The following is a 16077-nucleotide window of genomic DNA, read 5'->3' as shown; positions in this document are numbered from 1 at the left end:
ATGGGCTGCCTATGTCCTCCTGTGGTATATGGACCACGACTGCTGCAGGCACGCTTGTGGGAAGGCCCTGCTATAATTGTGGGCACACTGGTGGGTGGAGCCTCCCTCCCCCACTGGTATAGGAGGTGTTTGGAGGGGCACCAGTCCCGGACAGGGCTGCCTGCCGTGTGTGGTGGTGGGGACGGGGGCAGGAGCCACCAGGCTTGTGCAGGTCCTGGCCAAGGCCACCGGCCAGGTGTGTCAGGGTGGGAACTGCTCTGGAGAGGCACCTGCTGGGGTGGGCAGGTTCAGCAGGGCGGGTCTGCAGGGGAACACCAGGGTGAGGTGAGCAGTGCTAGCAAAAGGTAGATGGAGAGTGTCAGACCTGGCAACTGGGCTGAAGGAGCACAAGAAAATTTGCCCCCACCAGTACCTCCCTGCCTTTCAAACTGCCGTCGCTGTGCTGGGTCTCTGAGTGAGCCTGGGCATTGGTCCTTTAAGAGCAGAGTCTCGGTTTCATGTAGCCCTCCAGCTTGCCTGGAGGTAAGCCCCACTGCCTTTCACAGCTCCCGGAGTTAAGCCCTGCTGATTTTCTTTCTTTCTTTAATGTTTATTTACTTTCGAGACAGAGAGAGACAGAGCATGAACGGGGGGGGGGGGGGGGGGGGTCAGAGAGAGAGAGGGAGACACAGAATCTGAAGCAGGCTCTAGGTTCTACACTGTCAGCTTAGACAGCTTAGACGCGGGGCTGGAACTCACCAGCATGGAGGTCATGACCTGAGCCCCAAGTCAGCTGCTGTTTAACCGACTGGGCCACCCAGGCACCCCAACCACTTCTTTCTAAACAGCCAGTTGTTACCAATTTTTTTCTGCCACACCCGAGAATGAAAACTGACACTGCCCCATTACAGAAGAAACAAACTTACAAATTGTTCTTTTTCGACCTTAATAACTTCTTGAAGTCTTTGATCATCCAACCTACTGAGAAAAGAGTGTACAAAATGTTTTGTGGTAGGATTTGCTAGAAAGACCAACATGGAACCGGACTCATGCTTACGAATGGTGAGGTCACTTGCGCGTGCGCTTGTGAGGAAGGGTCACGGTTCCGTGAGTGGCCTGGCGGCCTCGCGCTTCCCAGCGATGGCCTTGGAGACAACAGGCGGCAGCCCCCTGCCCAAGCAAGGTCGGCTCAAAGACGTGACCTCCGGCCCGCTGTCGCTCAGGCGGGAGGGGGCGGGGCCGTGCGAGCCGTCCAATCAGGGGAGCCGCCGGAGCCGTACGTGCGGGCGACGCGCCGTGGACGCCGTGGACGCCGTGGACGGCGAGGGCTGTGTGCGGTGGTTGCTGTGCGTCCGAGCCTCGCACCCGCTGGCGCCGTCCTTACGGGCTTCGGGAGGTTCCGCCGCGTCCTGGGTCGCCGCGACCTGCGCTGGCCGCGGCAGCCGGATGGTGGGCGACCCGGCACCCCGGAAACCGAGCGATGGTGAGTGTGCGGGGCCGGGAGTCGGGAACCGGGGGCGCGGGACCTGAGCTCGCGGCCGTGACCCCCGGAGTGTGGGGACCCGAGTCCGCTGCCGGCGCGGCACGCAGCGCGGGGCCGGGCGGCAGCCGGGACCCGGGCGTCCCGTCCCGTCGCTGTGCGCGGCCGCGCCTCCCGTAGACTGGGCGATGACCACCGGAGGGTCATCGGGGGACGGTCACGCCTCGGTCTCCGGGGTCCTCGCGCGGGAGGAGCTGTGGTCTGTGGGGTCCCCAGTCCCTCTCTCCCGGGAGGGAGGGGGGGTACCCGTTTTCCCCTCACTTTTCCAGATGTCCGGGGAGTGGGGTCTCAAAGCCACGACCCTGTGCCCCCAGGCTAGCTCTTCGTAAGACTGGAAATAAATGCCTCAATTTCCAGATCCTTCCCTGCATTCCGAAACGCCATCTTCCCTCTCCAGTTCACAGCATCATTATTAACTGTTTGTTCTCCGTGATGCATTGCAAATTACGCAGTATTTTATCGTTTATCTACAGAGCCGCGAATGGCTCTTTTTAAAGATTTTGGCGGGGGGCGGGGGGGGGATATTTTACACGAGAAGAAAGCGAAGCATAACCACGGAGCTATGTTTTATGAAATCCTGCGCCTCCCCGCTCAGGATCTCTCCTGGGCACAGACATCCTGGGGGGAAGCCCTCTGAGTGGAAGTTCTCTAAAACTTTGCTGGGTGATCTGCCCGCACACCCCCTCCTTGCATTTGTCACTTTGAAAAGATTTTTTCACATGAGACTTAGTTCGGGCTTGGAAGACACTCCAAAAGTATTTCCAAAAAGGTGAATTTCAGGAAAAAAAAATACTACTTTCCATTCGTTAAAATCTGTTCCCTTTTTCTACCAAGTGGCTATAGTAATATTCCGAGGTGTGTTCCTTCTTGCAGGTGATTTCAAGTGGCTTATCAGGGCGTAGACTTGTAACATTTCCCAGCCTTCCAGTCCAGTTGCATACAAATCTGTTTCTTTTCTTGGGAGTAATCACATCTTCATCTTCTGATAGTAGAAATCTGTTGGTTTTCTTGTTGAACTGGTAAAATTCCTGAAATTCTTCTTTCCTCCTTAATGTACAAAACACTGGGTGGTTTCACCGGATTCAGGAATTACTGGATTTCTGTCATTAAAATTTGTTAAGGGGGGGGGGGGAAGAGGGGGGAGGTGGCTCAGGCGGTTGAGCCTCCAACTTTCCACTCAGGTCGTGATTCGCGATTGGCGGGTTCGAGCCCCGCATGGGGCTCTGTGCTGACAGCTCAGTTTCTGGAGCCTGCTTCGGATTCTCTGTCTCCCTCTCTCTCTGGCCCTCTCCTGCTCCCGCTCTCTCTCTTTCTCTCAAAAATAAATAAACGCTAAAAAAAAGTTGGTTTTTTTTTTTTTTTTAATTATTCATGGTGGTCCAAAGCATGACTGGGGAGCAGAGGCCCACGGCCAGTGACTCCAAGCTACGGCCAGCTCAAAGCTGACCAAGGGAGTCTCCTTAGGTCTAGATATTTTTACATGTTCGGGTTTTGCATCCATGATACGGATGCCCTGAGAGTATAATATATGTATTGAGAAACTCTATGAAGGTCCAGAGCTCTGTCTCCGGGACAAAATGTTGATGAACTTGGGAGTTTAAACTGAATCTGCTTGAGTTTGGAGGGGGGGTTCTGCTAAGCTTCTGGGAGAGGGGAGGGTGTGCAGGGCTCTCGGAGTTCACGTCCGTGGCCGCTCAGGTGTCCCTACCCTCCCTCCCCGGGGACTGACCCACTGTGGGGCCGCTGTCTCAACGGGGCATGTGTGGACCCCGGCCTGGACGTGTTTAACTTTCTGAACGTGGGTTTTCCTGAGCTCTGGGTTAGCAGGCTGCTTACCTGAGCGGATGTGAGTGTTTGCATTTCTTTCCTTAGCTTTCTTCTCCCTGTTGACTATTTCAGCCCTTCCACTATGGCTTCCCTTCGCAGTCTGCAGTTTTATTTCTGTCCGAGTGGGCAAGATGTTTTTCTTTCTTGGGCTTTGAAAATGTAAGGTGATGGGGCACCTGGGTGGCGCAGTCGGTTAAGCGTCCGACTTCAGCCAGGTCACGATCTCGCGGTCCGTGAGTTCGAGCCCCACGTCAGGCTCTGGGCTGATGGCTCAGAGCCTGGAGCCTGTTTCCGATTCTGTGTCTCCCTCTCTTTGCCCTTCCCCCGTTCATGCTCTGTCTCTCTCTGTCCCAAAAATAAATAAACGTTGAAAAAAAAAAATTAAAAAAAAAAAAAGAAAATGTAAGGTGATTGAGAAATATGTATGAGGCAAGAAAATCTTGAAACCAGTTTTTAATTCATTTCAGGCAACAGACTCTCAAGTGGTAAGACGGGTACATTTGTGTCCTTAGGCACAGTTTTCATTTTTATTTTCTTTAAACATTTTCTTTTGAGGGCACCTGGGTGGCTCAGTTGAGCGTCCGACGGTTTGATTTTGGCTCAGGCCGTGATCCCAGGGTTGGGGGATCAAGCCCCGTGTAGGGCTCTGCACTGAGCTTTGGAGCCTGCTTGGGATTCTCTGTCTCTCCCTCTGCCCCTCCCCCCACCTTGTGCATTCTAAAATTAAAGCAAACAAACAAAAAAAAAAGATTTTATTTTTAAGTAATCTCTACACCCGACACGGGACTCGAATTTACAACCCTGAGATCAAGAGTCAGATGCTCCACTGACTGAACCAGCCAGGTGCCCCTTATTTTTCATTTTCATTTCATTTCATTTCATTTAACTTTATTTAAGTAGGCTTTCGTGCTCAGTGCGGAACCCAAAGTGGACCCCGAACTCCAGACCTTGAGATCAAGAGTCGGGCGCTTAACCGACTGAGCCACCCAGGCACCCTCATGTTTTCATTTTTATTTTTAATTTATATCGAGAGAGCAAATGTGAGTGGTGGGGGGGTGGTAAGAGAGGGAGAGAGAGAATCCCAGGCGGGCTCCTCGCTGGCAGTGCAGAGCCCAAATGCGGGCCTGATCTCCCAAACCGTAAGATCATAATCTGAGCCAAAATCAAGAGTCAGACAGTTAACCCACTGAGCCGTCCAGGCGTTCCCCATTTTTCATTTTTAGATCAGTGTTTGCATGTGCATGTCCCCAGAGAACTTTGACGTTGAAAAGCCTGTATTAAGGCAGATGAATTTCTATTTTTTTTTTTTTTTTAATTTTTTTTTTGAACGTTTATTTATTTTTGGGACAGAGAGAGACAGAGCATGAACGGGGGAGGGGCAGAGAGAGAGGGAGACACAGAATCGGAAACAGGCTCCAGGCTCTGAGCCATCAGCCCAGAGCCCGATGCGGGGCTCGAACTCACGGACCGCGATATCGTGACCTGGCTGAAGTCGGACGCTCAACCGACTGCGCCACCCAGGCGCCCCGATGAATTTCTATTTTAATTGAGGTGAGAAAAACTACCTAATCTTATGTAAATCTTTAAATTTTTTTTTAACGTGTATTTGGTTTTTTTTTTTTTTAACTTTTATTTATTTTTGAGACAGAGAGAGACAGCGCATGAATGGGGAGGGTCAGAGAGAGGGAGACACAGAATCTGAAACAGGCTCCAGGCTCTGAGCTGTCAGCCCAGAGCCCGACGCGGGGCTCGAACTCACGGACCGCAAGATCGTGACCTGAGCCAAAGTCGGCCGCTTAACCGACTGAGCCACCCAGGCGCCCCTAACGTGTATTTGTTTTTGAGAAAGAGAGCGAGACAGAGTGCGAGCCAAGAAGGGGCAGAGAGAGGGGGAGACACAAAACTGAAAGCAGGCTCCAGGCTCCGAGCTTTCAGCACAGGGCCTGACGCGGGGCTCGAACTCACAAGCAGTGAGATCACGACCTAAGCTGAAGTCAGGTGCTTAACCGACTGAGCCATCCACGCGCCCCTCATCTTGTGTAAATCTTTTAAAAAGTTTTTAGTTTTCAGGGATTAAATGCAACCCCCTCATGCAGTGCAACATGCATAACTCATTCCTGACAGTATCCCCAGTGTGAAATATAGTGGAGGGACAAACTCTGATATCCCTTTCCCTTTTAGTTAGAGATACGAAATTTTCCACTTTTTATGGGTTGCGGTTTTATATCCATTAGTGGTTAAAGAGTTAAATCTTGGGGTGCCTGGGTGGCACGGTCCGTTAAGCGTCGGACTCTTGATCTTGGCTCAGGTCCAGATCTCACGGTTTGTGAGTTTGAGCCCCACATCGGGCTCTGCGCTGATGGTGTGGAGCCTGCTTGGGATCCCGTCTCTCCTTCTCTCTGCCCCTCCCCAGCTTGTGCATTCACTCTTGCTCGCTTGCTCGCTCGCTCTCTCAGAATAAATAAACCTAAAAAAAAAAAAAAGAAATCTTAAAATGATTTCCTATGTAGAAAAGTTTAAATCAATTTAAAATTAAAGTAGCAAAAGTTAAAAACACTACTATGTAGTGAGATATAGTGTATAAAAGTTTATTTTATATTAATTGCATGCTAAGGATAAAAATTAATAAACTAGTAGACTTCAGAAAAAAATTAGGTTTGTTTATTTATTTTGAGAGAGAGGCAGAGAGAGAGGGAGAAAGCGTGAGTGGGGGAGGGGCTGAGAGAGAGGGAGAGAGAGAGAGACTCCCAAGCGGGCTCTGTGCTGTCAGCACAGAGCCTGACATGGGGCTCGATCTCATGAACTGTGAGATCATGACCTGAGCCAAAACCAAGAGTGAGACTCTTAACCAACTGAGCTACCCAGGTGCCCCCAGGGGGGAAAAAAAAAAAAATTCAGATAAAATGATGAGAGTTCAGGGTTTTTTTTTTTTTTTTTTTTAGAGCATTTTATGTTTACAGAAAAATTGATCACAAAGTACAGAGTTCCCACTTGACCCTTCTACATCCACAGTCTGCACTATTTTTAACGTCTCTGATTATTGTGATATATTTGTTACAATTGATAGACCAATAGTGAGGCACTGAAGTCCATTCTTTATATGAACATAGATATTTTGTGTTATACAGTTAATGGGTATACAATTAATTAATGGGTTATACAATTATACAATTTAATTATACAATTAAAGGTATGATGGCCTGTGTCCATCATTTTCTGTATCATAGAGAATAGTCTTCCTTTTCTAAAAATATCCACCTATTTCTTTTTTTTTTTTTTTTTTTTTTTAACGTTTTTATTTATTTTTGAGACAGAGACAGAGCATGAACGGGGGAGGGGCAGAGAGAGAGGGAGACACAGAATCGGAAGCAGGCTCCAGGCTCTGAGCCATCAGCCCAGAGCCCGACGCGGGGCTCGAACTCACGGACCGTGAGGTCATGGCCTGAGCGGAAGTCGAACGCTTAACTGACTGAGCCACCCAGGCGCCCCTCCCCTTTTCTTTAAATAATTGTTTTAATGTTTACTTTTGAGAGAGAGAGAGTATGTGCAAGCGGGGGAGGGGCAGGGAGAGGGGGATAGAGGATCTGAAGCAACTCCAGGCTCCGAACTGTCAGCACAGAGCCTGACGTGGGGCTCGAACTCACGGACTGGGAGATCGTGACCTGAGCCGAAGTCGGGCACCCGACCGAGCCACCCAAGCACCCCCTAGATGAATTTCTTGTGACGTTTCTTGCCTCCATTTTTATCTCAGAGTCTTTATGTCTCCCTTGTTTTTGAAGAAGAATTTTGTCTAACACGGCATTTGTCGGACAGTGGTGTGTTTGTCACTCTAGTCTCTTGCTTAAATAGTTTTGGAAAGAAGTCCAGTTTAATTCTTAATCCTTTTCCAGTGTAACTGATTTGTTTTTCCCTCTGGCTTCTTTCACTATTCTCTTTGATTTTTCTCCAATTTGGATAGGATGCTTGAACGTGCATTTTTGTTGTGGGGTTCCCCCCCCCCCCCCCGATGTCTTGTGTTCTCTTAGCTTCCTGGGTGTGCAGTTTGTTGTCACGGATGTTAGGAAGATCCGGTGATTCTCGCTTCACTGATTTTCTTCTGTTCCTTTCTGCCTTTCTTTTCCATCAGTTATTTCCATTGTGTGTGTTTTACACCTGTCGTCCCAAAGTTCTGGGATGTTGTGTTATTTTTTTCTGCCCCAGTGAAACAGATTCTTTTGAGGACAGGCCTTATTAAGAACATTCTGGGAGCACCTGGGTGGCTCAGTCGGTTAAGCCTCCAACCCTTGATTTCGGCTCAGGTCGTGGTCTCGCGGTTCGGGAGTTTGAGCACCGCATCGGACTCGCTCTCGAAGTAAATAAATAAACTTAAAAAAAAAATAGAATATCCCGGGCATATTTGAAAATAGCTTCTTTTCTGTCTCCACAATTTTGAAGACAGTGGTTTGCCCTGTGTCCTCAGTTCTGTAATGGATTTAAGAAGAGTTGTTCATTTTAAGTTTTTTGCTTTTTCCTTGTGAGGGAGTTACTGCTTCTTAGTTCGTCATATATGACCAAAAATGAAAAAAAAGTCTGACTCCAATTTTTAAAAAAATTTTTTTAACATTTATTTATTTTTGAGACAGAGAGAGACAGAGCATGAACGGGGGAGGGGCAGAGAGAGAGGGAGACACAGAATCCGAAACAGGCTCCAGGCGCTGAGCTGTCAGCACAGAGCCCGATGCGGGGCTCGAACTCACTGCAAGATCATGACCTGAGCCGAAGTCAGATGCTCGACCGACTGAGCCACCCAGGCGCCCCATGACTCCAATTTTTAAAAAAATTTTAAATTTACATCCAAGTGAGTTAGCATATAATGCAATAATGATTTCAGGAGGAGATTCCAGTGATTCGTCCTCTATGTATAACACCCAGTGCTCATCCCAACAAGTGTCTTGCTTAATACCCCTTCCCCATTTCACTTAGCCCATCCCCCTACCCACAACCCCTCCAGCAACCCTCTGTTTGTTCTCCATGTTTAAGAGTCTCTTAGGTTTTTGTCCCCCTCCCTGTTTTTGTATTATTTTTGCTCCCCTTCCCTTATGTTCATCTGTTCTGTGTCTTAAAGTCCTCATATGTGTGAAGTCATATATTTGTCGTCCTCTAATTTCCTTTAGCATAACACCCTCTAGTTCCATCCACATAGTTGCAAATGGCAAGATTTCATTCTTTTTGATTGCCGAGTAATACTCCATTGTATACATATATATACACCACATCTTCTTAATCCATTCTCCTGTTGCTGGACATTTGGGCTCTTTCCATACTTTGGCTGTTGTCGATAGTGCTGCTATAAGCACTGGGGTGCCTGTGCCCCTTCAAAACAGCACCACTGTATCCCCTTGGATAAATACCTGGAAGTGGAATTGCTGGGTCGAGGGTAGTTCTATTTTTAACTTTTTGAGGAACCTCCATGCTGTTTTCCAGAGTGGCCGCAGCAGCTTGCATTCCCACCAACAATGCAAAAGAGATCCTCCTTCTCGGCATCTTTGCCAACATCTGTTGTGGCCTGAGTTGTTAACGTTAGCCATTCTCACAGGCATGAGGCGGTATCTCATTGTGCTTTTGATTTGTATTTCCCTGATGGTGATGCTGAACAGTTTTTCATGGGTCTGTTAGCCATCTGGATGTCTTCTTTGGAAAAGTGTCTATTCATGTCTTTTGCCCATTTCTTCACAAGATTATTTGTTTTCTGGGGGGCGCCAAGTCTGAGAAGTTCTTTATAGATTTTGGATACTAACCCTTTATCTGATATGTCATTTGCAGATATCTTCTCCCATTCCGTCGGTTGCCTTTTAGTTTTGCTGATTGTTTCCTTTGCCGTGCAGATTATTATTTTGATGAGGTCCCAGTAGTTCATTTTTGCTTTCGTTTCCCTTGCCTCCGAGAGACGTGTTGAGTAAAAAGTTGCTGCGGCTGAGGTCAAAGACGTTTTTGCTTGCTTTCTCCTCGAGGATTTTGATGGCTTCCTGTCTTGCGTTTAGATCTTTCATCCATTTTGAGTTTATTTTTGTGTCTGGTGTAAGGAAGTGGTCCGGGTTCATTTTTCTGCATTCTGATTCCAGTTTTTGATGCTTGCTCCCAACTTGGAAGCTCATCCCTCCTTCTTCGTCTTGTGGTCCACATCTATCCAAGGCAGTAAGAAAGCCTTAGTGCTTCCTGCTTTGGCAATGGCAAGAGATTCAGTCCACAGGAGCCCCTAGCCTTGTGTGTGAACTTTTAGTCCCCCCGTAACCTGATTAAAAAAAAGCCCACGTGCTTTCCTTGCGCCCTCAAGCCACTTCATCCTGCTTGAGAGGCCTGCCTTCCTCCCCGCAGACGCCAGTTATGAAATCAACTCTTTCATACCCTATTGGCAGGATGTACTGGCATCAGCTTAGGGACTCCTATGCTTGGGTCCGGGCTGTTCCGCCTCCGCGCATCACACTGGAGCGCATAAATGAGAGAAGCCGCGGGCGCTGCCTCTCGTGTGGCCGCTCGGGAAACTTCCTCCCGAAGTTGGACAATAGAGATTTTATGTTCTTTTGGAGGAAAGCACTGCAGAATCCTTTACCTACTTGATGATCGTCAACAGATTCACAGTCAAACCATCGTGGACGCCCATGGACTCCCTCGCGACCTGTAGTTCTTAGCCTGTTCCTCGAGGTCAGCGTGGGCCAGAGTACACGGTTACAGTTTGGCCAGAAAGAGCTCTTCTGGCACCTTCTCATCTCAGTATGTGTCCTAAAAATTGAGAAGCAGCCCTGAGGCTCATGTGTATAGGGTCTTCGGGGAGATCTAAATTGTCATGCCTTTTGAGCATGTCCTGTCGTGCTGGGTTATCTAGCCCCTAACTTCTGGGTAACTTACCGGCTCCAGGAAACGGGTCAGGGAGAGAATGGAAAAACCGAGTGTAATAAATATCACACAAGTTCAAAGTGCTGCTTCTTGATGAGAATATGTTCGTTTATCCAGCTACCTCTGGCTATTTCTGATGGCCTGGAGTGCCTCAGGCCGATGTGACAAACTGATCCTTGTTACACGTTGGATTTCCACAGGCCTCCTGGACTGTCAGGTTTGGTGATGGGACTAGAAGAAACAGCTTCCGGTTCTTCACTGTGTTTTATTCATTAAAACCTCCTGCAGATCTGACCCCGGGCATCATGGAGTGCTGAGTTAAATGGTAGGTAATAAGGAAGGAGAGGAGTTTTTCTCAAAAGGAATTGGTGTGCTTAAAATAATACTTGTTTCATGTGTATAGCCTTTCTCTCATTTCTCCAAGGTGCTTCTAGACCCTGCCATTAGAGAACAGTGATCACAGTAGGGGCACCTGGGTGGCTCAGTCGGTTGAGCGTCCGACTTTGGCTCAGGTCATGATCTCAGGGTCTGTGAGTTCAAGCCCCGCGTCGGGCTCTGTGCCGACAGCTCAGAGCCTGGAGCCTGTTTTGGATTCTGTGTCTCCCTCTCTCTCTGACCCTCCCCCATTCATGCTCTGTCTCTCTCTCAAAAAAATAAATAAAGGTTAAAAAAAATTAAAAAACAAATAAAGTGATCACAGTAAAAATGCGTAAGTAATTTGCATGTGTTCGTGATGTTGTTAAGTTCCTGAGGAAGTGTGAACGGAGAATAAGTGTCTCATGAGCAAGACGTAAATGTTTGGAGATCGCAGAATCGTACATAACCTTCCTGTAAATTGAGTTTAAATCCCCAGTGCTGTCAGACTCCACGCATACTGCTGTAAACATATTTGTGATGTTTTAGGACTCGGTGACCTTTGAGGATGTGGCTGTGAACTTCACCCTGGAAGAGTGGGCTTTACTGGATTCTGCACAGAAGAAACTTTATAGAGATGTGATGCGGGAAACCTTCAGAAACGTGGCCTCAGTAGGTAAAGATGATGATATTTTTTTTTCTTTTTTTTAATGTTTGTTTATTTTTGACAGAGAGAGACAGAGCATGAGTGGGGGAGGGGCAGAGAGAAAGGGAGACACAGAATTTGAAGTAGGCTCCAGGCTCTGAGCTGTCAGCACAGAGCCCGAAGCGGGGCTTGAACTCACAGACCGTGAGATCATGACCTGAGCCGAAGTCGGACGCTCAACCGACTGAGCCACCCAGGCACCCTGATGATATTTTTTCTTACTTAACTTTGGCATTAGAGAACAAGTATTTCTTGCTCATCAATCTTGTTCTGACATGTGGAAAAAGAGTACATTGGTCAGGCTAAGCTCACCATAGATATAAAATCTGGTAATTTTTATATAATTTCTAATAATTTGGATTTTTTTTTTCTGTCTGCATTTTAGAGAAAAAATGGAAGGATCATGACACTGAATACAGGTGCAAAACCCAGGGGAGAAAAACAGGGTGAGTTGCACAATAGACAGCAGTGTCCCACATGAGAATCCTGCTATGTCATGATTTTTTTTTTAATGTTTATTTAGTTTTGAGACAGAGACAGAGTATGAGCGGAGGAGGGGAAGATAGAGAGGGAGACACAGTATCCAAAGCAGATTCCAGGCTCCGAGCTATTAGCACACAGCCCGACGTGGGGCTCGAACTCATGAACCGCGAGATCATGACCTGAGCCAAAGTCATATGCTTAACCTACTGAGCCACTCAGGCACCCCCGTCATGATTTTTTAAAAACCAAATTATTCAGCTTCAAATTTATCCTTAAATTTTTTTCACTGAAAACATTTACTTAAATGTGACATAGGGGTTCAGTGTTTGCAGAATGGTGCACTTGGAAACAGCATAAAGAATCCCTGTATGTTAATAACCACTGTTTACATAATAGCTGTGGTCAAGTCCTCTTTACAGAGCATTCAGTACATCAACTTCTCAGTCTATTCAGAAAGGGCAGGAAACCTTCATTTTGCTGTAAATTATAAAAATGTAATTCCGATAGGGACCCCTGGGTGGCTCAGTTGGTTAGGTGTCCGACTTCAGCTCAGGTCATGATCTTAAAGTTCGTGAGTTCGAGCCCCACGTCAGGCTCTCTGCTGTCAGCACAGAGCCCACTTCAGAACCCTTGTCCCCCCATCTCCTTACCCCTCCCCGGCTCCCACTCCCACTCAGAAATAAACGTTTTTTAAAAATAATTCCAGGGGCGCCTGGGTGGCGCAGTCGGTTAAGCGTCCGACTTCAGCCAGGTCACGATCTCGCGGTCTGTGAGTTCGAGCCCCGCGTCGGGCTCTGGGCTGATGGCTCAGAGCCTGGAGCCTGTTTCCGATCCTGTGTCTCCCTCTCTCTCTGCCCCTCCCCCGTTCATGCTCTGTCTCTCTCTGTCCCAAAAATAAATAAAAACGTTGAAAAAAAAAATTAAAAAAAAAAAAAATAATTCCAATACCCTACTGAGTTATTAACAAAGACATCATTAATAATATGCTTCTCAATTTTTGCAGAAGTCCTACGGTAGGAAAACCTTGTGAAAGCAAAGAGGGTCGTCAGTGGGAAGAAACCATCAGCCAGATTCCAGATGTTAATCTGAACCAGAAAACTCCGTCTGGGGTAAAAGCACCCGAAGGTCGTCAGTGTGGAGAAACCACCGGCCAGACTCCAGATCTTAATCTGAGCACGAAAACTCCTTCTGGAGTAAAACCCTGCGACCGTGGCGTGTGTGGAAAAGTCTTTGTGACTCATTCATCCCTTACTAGGCACGTCAGATCGCACAGTGGACACAGGCCCTATGAGTACCATGAGTACGAAGAGAAGCCATATAAGTGCAAGGAATGTGGGAAAGCCTTCAGTTACCGCAAATCTGTTCACAGACATGAAAGGACTCACACTGGAGAGAAACCCTACGGATGTCAGGAATGTGGGAAGGCTTTCACGTGGCTCACAACTTTTCGAAGACACATGATAACTCACACGGGAGATGGACCTTTTAAGTGTAAGGACTGCGGGAAGGCTTTCAGTTGCTCCACGTCATTGCGGACACATGAAAGGACGCACACCGGAGAGAAACCCTATCGGTGTAAACAGTGTGGGAAATCCCTCAGGTCCCCGCTAGGTTTGCGAATACACGAAAGGAATCACAGCGGGGAGAAGCCCTATGAGTGTCGGCAGTGCGGAAAAGCCCTCAGCTGCCCCAGCTCCTTTCGAAGACACGAAAGGACTCACACCGCCGAGAAACAGTACGAGTGTAAGCAGTGTGAGAAAACCTTCAGTTCTCCTCTGGGTTTGCGAATCCATGAAAGAATTCACAGCGGGGAGAAACCGTATGAATGTAAGGAATGCGGGAAAGCCTTCGTCTCTCTGTCAAGCATTCGAACGCACATGATCACGCACACCGGCGACGGGCCTTACAAATGCAAGGAATGCGGGAAGGCCTTCGTTTGCCCCAGTTCCTTTCGCTCCCACGAAAGGACACACACCGGAGAGAAGCCCTATGAGTGTAAACAGTGTGGGAAAACCTTCAGTTGGCCCAGTTCCTTTCGAATCCACGAGAGGACTCACACAGGGGAGAAACCCTACGCGTGTAAGGAGTGCGGGAAAACCTTCATTTATCGCACCACCTTTCAGGGACACGTGAGAAAGCACACTGGAGAGAAACCCTATAAGTGTAAAGAGTGTGGGAAAGCCTTCATTTCTCCCTCGAGCGTTCGAACGCACATGATCATGCACACGGGAGATGGACCTTATAAGTGTAAGGAGTGCGGGAAAGCCTTCAATTTCCCCAGTTCCTTTCGCATCCATGAAAGGACTCACACGGGAGAGAAGCCCTACGAGTGTAAACAGTGTGGAAGAGCCTTCAGTTGTTACACGTCCTTCCGGACACATGAAAAAACTCACACTGGAGAGAAACCCTATGAGTGTAAGGAGTGCGGGAAAGCCTTCATTTATCGCACTACCTTTCGAGGACACGTGAGAATGCACACGGGAGAGAAACCCTACAAATGTAAAGAATGCGGGAAAGCCTTCAGTCGTCCCAATTCCTTTCGAAGGCACAAAAGGTCTCACACCGAGTAGAAACCTCCTGAAGGTAAGCCGTGCGGGGAGAAACGTTTGCTCTTCATCCTTACGTGTGAAAACCCCCGCTGGAAAGAAACACGATAAATCTAAGAAGGCCTGACACAAATCAGTCCGTGAATAGTGTTCCAGAAAACTGTAACATGAAAGAATCATTATAAAAGCTATAAATATATTGTCTTGATCAGCGCCTCATTCTTACGGCGGATCTCTGGACTCCGGGTATTTACTGCTTGCTTCCAGCAATGAACACTGAGGTGAGAGAATTCTGCAAATACTCTTTAAGCAATAGATGAATGTTTTCTCCATAAATCGGTAACACTTACCTCTTTCCATTCTTGAGCTTGTTTGATCCAAGGGTGAAGTGAAGTGGTTTCTAAACAGGTTTAATTGTTATACAATGTTTCAATTGAATCATGGATCAATGACATTGAGGCATTTGTTGGGATTTTCCTGCTGGCCACCCGGGTCAGCCGCCAGATATCCCTTACCCATCATGTATTCCATCATTCTTACGAGAAAACCAATTCTTGTTTTGGCCAAAAGAGCCTTGTCCCGTGTTCCCTGTTAGTAAAAAGACGGCATAAGTTTGCAAATGTGCAGAGTTTATCTTGTAGCCTGATGTCTGTTCCCTTTGTCATTCCTTCTGGCTGGAATCTGAATAATCCACTTTGCATTAAGACAGACCTATCACTGGATAATAAAATGCAGAATTGGGAGATGGCTCTCTCACGTTCTGTTTTGTCACCTGGGGAGTGAGACATTTTCTACAATCTGTGTCCTCTGTGATTCCATGTTAGAATTCACCTGTCGCCTCACTTGTAGGAGATCTGGAAGGTGGTACGGGAGGCATCAGGTTTCAGAGCCACCACACAGAGAGACGGACGGATGCGCAGGAGCTTTGAGGATACCCGCTTGCAGCCTGTGTTCCCGATTCCCTGCCCTGCCAATCAAGAGTGCCCTCAGAGCCAGTTAACTGCTTGACTTCATCTTCCCAGAGGTATAGGTTTCCACAGATACCTCCCCACGCTCCACATAAAAGGTCCGTCACCGTCTAGGGGACTGTGGGGATGTGCCCACGAGGCAAATAATTTGAACTTTCGTGGTTGGGAGTATTCTCTGATGCTCAGACTCTCCTCTCCTCTCCAGATTAGAGCCATACAAGCTCTTATTTGCACAGTGAACGCCTTGTCCTGCTAATACCACGAGTGACCGTGTATTCCTGACTCCACTACAGTGACGCAGTCCATAGAACCACAGGTGACGCTGCTCCTGCACCTGCCCTGACCCTGCCCTTCCCTGGAGGACTGGCGCCTTCCTCCCGTCAGGCAGGTTATGGAGGAGGGCTCCCTTTGCTCGCAGCTGTGCGTAATTCCTCGGTACGGTTTCGAGTATGTTCGAGCGTATGTGATTGAAAGCAGTGCATCTGTCGAAATGTTGTTTCTGAAAACATTTTATTAACTTTTAATACAGTCTGTGTGCTAACAGAATAGAACAGCCCCTGCGGGCAGTACACAGTCTTCCTGGACACGGAGGCTCTCGCAGGCCCTGAGCTGACGGTCCCACGCAGCCAGGCTTTCATTTTGCCTTGGGGCCCGAGTCCAGGCCTGCTTTCCCACAGAGACCTCCTCGTTGAAAAGATCTCGGTACCTACGGGACAGGAAGAAATGGGCCTTCTCGCATATCCCACCTCTGGGAGAAGGTGTGTTCCCCTGTGCTCCAAATGATGTAATCGTTCTCGAGGA

At 48.0% G+C, this 16077-nt stretch overlaps 1 protein-coding gene across 3 annotated transcripts; it reads left to right on the top strand.

The window, feature by feature from the left end:
* Nucleotides 1-1289: 1289 nt before the first annotated feature.
* LOC123605322 (zinc finger protein 791-like) lies at nt 1290-15767 on the top strand. 3 transcript variants are annotated; one of them, XR_006715720.1, is made up of 7 exons: nt 1290-1462; nt 10420-10544; nt 11123-11249; nt 11665-11725; nt 12766-14589; nt 15158-15374; nt 15482-15767. XR_006715720.1 is itself a non-coding variant. In XM_045492046.1 (6 exons), exons 2-5 carry the CDS (start codon nt 10542-10544, stop codon nt 14330-14332), a joined length of 1758 nt encoding a protein of 585 aa, XP_045348002.1. In that variant the 5' UTR covers nt 1304-1462; nt 10420-10541; the 3' UTR covers nt 14333-14345; nt 15158-15767. The 3 variants fall into 3 exon arrangements, 1 of the variants encoding a protein (XP_045348002.1); XR_006715719.1 differs by having other exon boundaries at nt 15158-15767; XM_045492046.1 differs by having other exon boundaries at nt 1304-1462; nt 12766-14345; nt 15158-15767.
* The last annotated feature ends 310 nt before the right edge of the window (nt 15768-16077 follow it).

Source organism: Leopardus geoffroyi, chromosome A2, assembly GCF_018350155.1.
Source record: "Leopardus geoffroyi isolate Oge1 chromosome A2, O.geoffroyi_Oge1_pat1.0, whole genome shotgun sequence".
Classification (NCBI taxonomy): Eukaryota; Metazoa; Chordata; class Mammalia; order Carnivora; family Felidae; genus Leopardus; species Leopardus geoffroyi.
The sequence above is the reverse complement of the archived record's forward strand: the minus strand, read 5'-3'. Positions and strand labels throughout refer to the sequence as shown.